The 8975-nt window shown below is 32.5% G+C and overlaps 1 protein-coding gene across 1 annotated transcript; it reads right to left on the bottom strand.

Moving 5' to 3' along the window:
* Positions 1-7313: 7313 nt before the first annotated feature.
* Positions 7314-8739, bottom strand: LOC108367321 (uncharacterized). The gene has a single exon (XM_017621912.1). The coding sequence runs from the start codon at positions 8598-8600 to the stop codon at positions 7731-7733; it is 870 nt and encodes a 289-aa protein (XP_017477401.1). The 5' UTR covers positions 8601-8739; the 3' UTR covers positions 7314-7730.
* Between the last annotated feature and the right edge of the window lie 236 nt (positions 8740-8975).

An 8975-nucleotide genomic window follows, 5' to 3' on the forward strand; every position in this document is an offset into this window, starting at 1 on the left:
ATGACTTACACAATCCAGTGCCGGTATTCATTTTTTCACATATAATTTTCCTACCTTTTTTGGTTTTCACAAATCGACGAAATTTTCCGAATTCAATTCGAGTCCTTTTGTACAAGTGATTCGAAATTGTACATATTCTTAGTTTATCAGAAAGGCAAAGAAGAAATCATATGATTACTGTTCGAATCGATGTTACACAATTTTTAGAAAACGAAAAGGGGGCCGCATCCGTGATCGAATTAAACTCGATTCGAATCAAATGAAATAAAATTATAACCGCTTTCTCTCCAATAAAATTTTAATTAAAAAGGCGAGCTCGGTACCGAATGGCGTAATCACAAAAATAAAATTCGAATCGAACTTGATTCAATCACGGATGTCGTTATTAAGGCCCAGATTAAGAAGAGTTCAGCTGAATAGTTTTTCTACTCGTACTAATAAGTAGTAGCCTTGCTCTGAGATTTTGTGTTCCCTTCATACAGTGAAGCACCAGCATACTACTCATTATACTTCTTCAGACTTTGGGTGTATTCTAAAACGTCAAAACATAAAGCATCAGTCTCTTTGATTTCTAAACCGCACAGAAAATCCATGCAACTAGTTGGAACTAGCATCAAACCGTGGTTGCGTACATTTGACATTAAAATCTACGGAGTTCGAAAGTAAAAGAGACTGATGCTTTGTATTTTGATGTTTTGGAATGCAGCCTTTTATTCGCACGCAAACACCAGTCTTTGCGCCTATGCAATCTATGACGAATTGTTGGTTGGATTGCAAATGATTAATTATTAAAGAATTCTACAAAACCCCAAAATTATAATAAAATGATTAATTTGATTTCTTTGTTTTTACTTTTTATTTGTTAAATTTGTCGTTTTTATTGCATTAGCCACTTTAAATTTATATTCAACAAAGCATACATATGTATTCTTAACAAATTAACTACGGAATACTAAGCGAATTCGTATTCACAAGTATGAACAATATTATTTGAAGTGAAAAAAATTTTACAAAAATTAGCGTAAACATCTATATTTAAAAGATGCTTAAAATAAAAGCTTAAAAAATAATGCATACAGCTATACAAAATTATATTGTTATTTTGATGGTACATGTATGTACGTTAGGTGCATCACTATCTATAAAAATAAAATAAAATGGGTACTTTTTTCCATTGGAATTATAAAATTTATTATAGGTATTTTAGGTCTTTCGCCAGGATATTTCGAAAAAATATTTAGATCAACGTGAGCTGGACCATTTAGAAAATTCCTCCAAAAATTTTGTTATTTTGACCTTTTAAGGAAAACTCTTCTACCAATTTATGGTGATTTTTTGGAATATTTAAATCGTCAGTCTTTCTTTATATTTTTTCAAAATATTTTGGCGAAGTTTTAAAATATCATAAGTTTTTTGATTCCGATAGAAAAAACAGTGCCGCTTTTTTTGTATTTTCCCGAAATATTGTTTTATAGTTCCGGTGGAAAGCCCGCAGCATTTGTTGGTGAGGCACCCTAATATATGTCATACATACGTCGAACTTTTTTGTATTAATTTTTTTTTATGTATTTTAATTTGATTTATCTACTTGATATGTATGTACAATAAAACAAACATTTTTAGTATTCATTAATGTATTTTTTTAACTAATACAATAAGAATACTTTTTACCAATCACCACAATACCCCTTAAAAATGGGTAGTTAAGTATTTATGCTTATTAAAAACAAAAAAAAAATCACTTAGAACTATTGACAAGTTTTTGATGCGAATTTGGTATTAGACTTTCAACTAGTTAATAACTACAAATATTTTAAGCCAATTTTTTTATCACAATTTATCTATTTCATTTTCTTCATTCTTACGCATTCTCCTTTAAGGGCAAAACATTTAATTTATCAGCACTAATCTTTATTCAAGCGCAAAGAATTCGCGATAAAATTTGCACAGTCATGCAATTGAGGGGTTTCCCTGTTAAAGAGAAATAATATTTATGTATATATGTAGATGCCTACAACGCATTGCCTATCAAATAACATCGATGTATGATTACAACTAATCGTTTATTCAGAGCTACGCTCATAGCTGTACATAACTTAGCATTAACATTTTATATGCATAAATTTTGTTTACACGTAATAGCCACTAAACTATATTACATTCATAGTCAGCGTATTAGTTTACATATTTAAAAAGAATTTTATTGGAAAGCATATGGAAACTGGAATGTACATTTCATTGTGGTCAAAGGTATACTATTTTCAATTGCGTACATACGTACTATACTAAATACTATAAATAAGCTTACCTATACTTATTGAAAAAAATTTATAGCAACAGCTTTTTAAAAATACTTTTCCGTTTTGCTGTTGTTGACAAGCTAAGTTATCTGCTGACATTTTATTATGAAATACCAATTTTACTACCAAAAAAAAAAAAAAAATCATTGTAATTCCTGTTATGGCTTGCTGCCCACAACTAGTTTTCTAAAACCGGTTTCTAGCCCGAGAAAACACTTTTGTGCTTTGTAATGCTTACATTAAGTAGGGATTTCACAATTTTTCAAAATGGTATTCTGATTCGAACATGAGTTGACAAGTATATTTACATGCATGCACACATATTTATAACAATAAGTAGTTGTTTAATTAATTTTATGCATACATACATATGCATTTTAACGGAATATCATTAATTATAGCTAAGCAAGTCTTTGGTTTCATTTTATTTTATTATTTTATTATATACATACATATGTGTTATATCAATATTTATGCGTTTAAAGTTTTTTATTGAACTATAATAAAATATTTACGGCCTTATTCATAAAAAATAAAGTAGCTTTATAAAAGGTTTATAAATTGAAAAAATTTATGGAAACGTCAATTTATAAAGAAGCTCTTTATTTTTTATGAATAAGGCCATTAAAGTACAAAAGTTATTGTATTATGTCATATTATATTTTATTTGATTTTATTACACCTATTAAGTAATTATTCGCTTTTTTCGTAGCCTTTTTTCAAACGCCAAAAAATAATTGCCATTCATTTCAGTGCATAGATTATTATTGCTTTGTTCGCCAAAATAGGACTCTCTTATCTATAGACATATCGACATGTGTTAAACCATATTAATGTTTGCCCAAAATAAGTATTGCCAATGCAAAGACGTGCAAATTAACACGTCTACAACGCAACAGCGCCACAATACTTGAATATTTATGCAGCTATTTTTAGTAACTATTAAAAAGAAAACAAATTTAGAAGGCAGTGAGGTAAACATTGGTTCCAAAAGTGGACCAGGGCCCCAAGGAAGACTCGACAGGGTCTACGTTGGCGTGAAAAATGGGTGCTTACAAGTAGTCGACAGTAAAAAACAAGCATGTTGGTTTGGCTTTACCTATAAATGTAGACAGATAATACTCTACTAAAAAACACTAAAAAAAAAAGTTCAAAATTTTCGGTGGAAAAATAGTTGTATTGAGACTTAAAAAAAAACCATTTGAAGCTTTAAGATTCTAATTTTCAGATTTCTCGGCTAAACATTTTTAAAAGCTACGGTTCTCATGCAATTCGTACAGGTAGCGCGAACAAATAATTTTGTAAAAAAGCTAGAAAAAACTTGTTTTCGGTTAGGCTAGGATATGGATCATATAGCCTTTTTATTAACCTTTAATTAACCTCCCTTAATTAATTTTCTATTTTTGTTTAGTAATGTATTTTAAGACAGTTCGCAAAAAATCCTCCTCACTACATATCAATTCAAGAGCAATAAGTATTGATTTCTTCCTTTGTGAGCTAAAAAGGGAAACGCGGTATTCATTTAGCAGAGATGTAAAAGAATGCATTCTTTTGTGAATAATTATTAACTTGATTTATCGTAAAATGATTGATTTTTTGAATTCTTTGACTGGGACTACAAAAATGAAGTCACCATTCAGACTTCATTTTGTGACTTCGAATTCTTTTTTCATTCATTTTTTGGTTATTCATGTATTGCATTCATTGAATAAAAAGTCTCACTGAAGTCAATTGAAGTCAGTAGGATTCATATGGAGTCATTTGCNGTAGGAGTCATATGGAGTCATTTGAAGTCAATTTACCTGTGGTATACGAGACATGATCGCAAACTATTTTTACTCAAACAATACTTATTAAACTGTAAAATATATTATACAAATAATTCATTATGGATCTTGTTAGTACTCTTTGTGAAAAGTTAACATGTGTCATATATCCGAATTACAATGTTAAATCTGTTACGATTTTTTTTTCTCTCCGGATTAATACTTCCCTGTATAATACATAATGTGTTATACTTATTTATTTTTCTCTTCTAACTTTACAAAGAAAACATTTTCTAATCGAGTACTATGAGGGTTGGCGTTTATATTTTTCGCCTAATTACGTNGGATTAATACGGCCCTGTATAATACATAATGTGTTATACTTATTTATTTTTCTCTTCTAACTTTACAAAGAAAACATTTTCTAATTGAGTACTACGAGGGTTGGCGGTTATATTTTCCGCCTAATTACGAAATTACAATGCCTTAATATATTCCAATAATTGCCAAAAATTTTAAACTACGGCTCATCAAAGAGAGAAGTTCCTAGGCGTAAAATATAAAGTGCAACCCTCATAAATCACTCACAATGCGTATTGCTATGCAGTTACCGATTGCAGTTATGAATGATCATTCGGCGCTCTGCTTTATTGACTTGAACATAAATATTATTTATTATCAAACATACTTCGAGCACTACGCTCTCATGGTATAAGCCCCCGCATCCCTTCGCACTTTGCTTGTTCATAGCTACATCACTGTACAATATCTCTGGCCGTTCTACTTTCGCTTTCTAAACATTGCAGTTTGTCGCTGCAATGTTTTTATTGTTTTAGCCAATGCACCGCTAATCATCAGCTAATGGAAAAGTGCGTGCATAAAAAACGTAATTTTCGGACCGTCGCGATGCACACTCATATCTTTATCGTTGCAATTCCTCGCTACCCAACAACAACAAGCATCACTCAGCAGCCTTCGATTGGGAATCGCTCTTTCTCCGTTACATTTATTGACTTCTTTGTTAAACTATTTTAATTTTTTAGCATAAGCATTCTATTTTCACAGCAAAGCTTTAATAGCGCAAATTTTTATGCTAGGTTTTACAACAAGGAAAATTTAAATGGTTCCATTTTACTTTTCACTTTGTGCATTTCAATTTTAATTTTCTTAAGAAAATTTGTTTATATTCTGTAAAATTTTCATATAAAATTATCGACAAAAATTATGCCAGCAAAGCTTTAATATTTTTAAAAGTTTTATAATTTTCATTATATTTAAGTATAGTACAAGCTTTCACTCATTACTAAATCTATATTTCGTGATTGACTAAAGTCAAGCGCTTAGTTATTTCAACATATTTTGTAATATTTATTGCTTTTTTGTTTTTTTTTTTTTTTTAATAGCGTGTGTCTAAATTTTCCGTTAGCTAAAGCTACCTTACTAACGATATTTTTTAACTCGAAATATATCGAAATTTTCACTGAGCTGTTATAAACAACAGAGTAATGAAAGCTCCGACTCACTGAATGCTTTCACGAAAAACCATGTATTCTCAAAACTTCGGAAAACAAATCTTTGTTCACTTATTTCAAAAACTCCTTCAACCAAACTTTTTTCAAAACTTATATTAGCTGTGTTTTTTTTTNTTAATAGCGTGTGTCTAAATTTTCCGTTAGCTAAAGCTACCTTACTAACGATATTTTTTAACTCGAAATATATCGAAATTTTCACTGAGCTGTTATAAACAACAGAGCTTTCATTATTCCGACTCACTGAATGCTTTCACGAAAAACCATGTATTCTCAAAACTTCGGAAAACAAATCTTTGTTCACTTATTTCAAAAACTCCTTCAACCAAACTTTTTTCAAAACTTATATTAGCTGTGTTTTTTTTTTACACGCATATACATCTACGCTTAACGTGTAAAAAAAAAACAATCATCGAAAATTTCTATTTCAAAACAAGTAATTTTGATTTCATCGACAACTAGTTATAGGCGCACATAAAGTTTGTCGCTTAGAGCTCCATACAATTTTAAAGCGCAGATACGTATACGTGTAAAAAAAACACGCCTATTGCCTCATTAGATCACTCGTTGTATTTATTACGTTTTTAGTCAGTTGCTTTCTTCCGGGTCTTACGCTAATTTTTAGCGAAAGCCTTTTTGCGCGCTTTCACTGTCAAGCTTTCACCTTTTACTAACCCCGCATATATTTTATGACTGACTGAAATAAAGCGCTTAGTTGTTTCACCATATGTTTTAATATTTATTGCTTGTTGTTTTTTTTATATTGTTGAAAACGCTTTAGTCCAAACTTTCACTCAGTCGAAGCGTCCTGAACAGATAATTAAGTTACCACTTTCACTAGGGCTATAGGTATTTTATATGATTCGAGAAATGTTGAAACCGAGCTTGCACATGTCTGAATCAATGGACGCTTTCATAAAAACTTGCCTCCAAACATTTATTGTTTTTCTAGGCAGTTGTATTTTATCTATCTTTAACACTAATATTCTTGAGTAAGCTTTTTTGACGGCTTTTACGGGCAAACTTTCACGTATTACCACAACTATATTTTATAATAATTGACTGATATCAAATGCTTAGTTATTTCACCAACTTTTTTAATATCTATTGCTTGTTGTCTTGTTATGCTGTCGTATTGCTTTTGTGCAAACTTTCAATTATTTAGTTTATATTTCACGATTGACTGAAATCAAGTGCTAAGCAATTTCACAATATTTTGCAATACTTATTGCTTGTTGTTTTTTATATTACTGGAATGGCTTTCGGCCAAACTTTCACCTACTTTAAGTTTCCTTAACAAAATCTTAAGTGAAAACATTCACTATTTATATTTTTTAACCCGAAAATATCGAAATTTTGAAGATTACTACATATATATAAAGTTATCAGCAAAGGTTTTTCTAAAAAAAAAAAAAAATATTTATTTATTAACACCACANAATTACTACATATATATAAAGTTATCAGCAAAGGTTTCTCTAAAAAAAAATATATTTATTTATTAACACCACAAAAGTATTTTGATACGTTGGTTTAATTGCATTGTCTGCGATTTTTAATCATTTCTTTTTTCACTTTTTTCGTTATATTTTTGTTTTAGTATTTTTAAATGTTCCTCACTTATTCCCATTATCTTCGATTGAAATTTGTATTTGTATTTTATTCGCACATACATACTTATATTTTCACTTTNCGTTGGTTTAATTGCATTGTCTGCGATTTTTAATCATTTCTTATTTCACTTTTTTCGTTATATTTTTGTTTTAGTATTTTTAAATGTTCCTCACTTATTCCCATTATCTTCGATTAAAATTTGTATTTGTATTTTATTCGCACATACATACTTATATTTTCACTTTTTGTTCATAAATCAAAGAGATTTCGTCGAAAGTTTCGCATTCTAATTTAATTTTTTTTTCGCATTCGAAATTTCGTATTTATGCTTTTGCTATTCAATAATAAAAAGCTTCAATTAAGGATTCTCATCAAAATACCATTTCAAAGTGTGCTAGAAAAAATCCCAATAGCTTTCATTATTCCTGCTTAAGTGTCCTACTTAAGAAACTCATAAAACTAATTTTCTTTAATACGCTGTTCAATCACAACGCTATCTTTAACCCCGCCCAAATCGCTTTTCACACGCGCTCCATCATCGTTGTCGTTGCCTTATTAGTGCCGTTGCCCGTACTCATGCGATAATATCGCCGCAAAATCTCCGCTAATTCCGCTGTTAAACGTTCCGCGCGACTTAACCTTTTATTTTTCGCCTCGAGTTCACTGCCATAGGGCGGCTGCTCTTGCAGCGGCGCCAGCGGTGTGGTAACAATTACCGGCAATGTGGTGGTTGTAGGTGACGGTAATAGCCGATGTACTGTTGGTATTTTCGGTGCTGAACGTAGAATTTTCACTTTGCTGCGTGTGCCCGTCTGCTGCTGTTGTTGTAGTTGATGCACGTTCGCGTCCTTTTCCTGCGCCTGCTGCTCCTTAGTCAATAGGCGCGCACTAGCACTGCTAACAGCTGGCGCTGGCAGAAGAGCTGGTCGCGTTGGACGCATACGCTCGAGTGGCTCTATTTCGGCCACGGTGGCCATCGATGTGGCTGCTGAGGGTGCCTCAGACTCGGCCGCCTTGCTGCCCGACTGCTTCATGTCGGTAAGTATTTTACGTTCCCAACGCTTACACAACATGTACGCGTACATGCAGAGAAAGTAGACGAAGATGAAAGTGAATGCAGCAATGCCATAGAAGCCCAATTTCTTGCGTGTCCATTTGCCGCGACGCATCCATTTGATGTCCTCCAAATACTTGGCAATCACCGGCACAATAACAAACCAATAAATCAACACTGTGGCGACTTGTATGGCGCGACGGAGAAACATTTTGCGCAGTTCATTTATGTTGGCAATAAGTTTTGCAATTTTCGATCTTTTTGTTTGACTTTTTCCTTTTAAATCACTAACTTTTTCGCTTTTCGTAATTTCGTTAACGCGCGCGCTATTTGGCATCACTTCTAGCCGCACTGCACCAGCAAGTTGTTGTGCTATTGGCCGCGTCAGTTTACATATTAAACTGGCTAGCTGATTGCGATTTGTTGACTGAGCGGCACAACATTCGATCGTTACGAATGCGCGCACGCTCGCCACACGCCACAGCGAAATACCACCAGCGCCGATCGATCAGCTATCAACTGTCCGTCTGTTGTCATCATCAACAGCTGAGCCACCCAGTTGCTGGGGGCGATCAGTCGGTGCCGCAAGACGGTCAAACGATTGCTCCATCGATTGACACTTACACAAACGTTGCGGCCACACACACACACAACACACATAGACTCACATATAGCTGGTGGCATTTTTCGTAAGCTAATCGCTTTTGCACAA

The sequence above is a fragment of the Rhagoletis zephyria genome, unplaced genomic scaffold (assembly GCF_001687245.7).
Source record: "Rhagoletis zephyria isolate East Lansing unplaced genomic scaffold, Rhagoletis_zephyria_1.1 Rzeph_scaffold_02636, whole genome shotgun sequence".
Lineage (NCBI taxonomy): Eukaryota > Metazoa > Arthropoda > Insecta > Diptera > Tephritidae > Rhagoletis > Rhagoletis zephyria.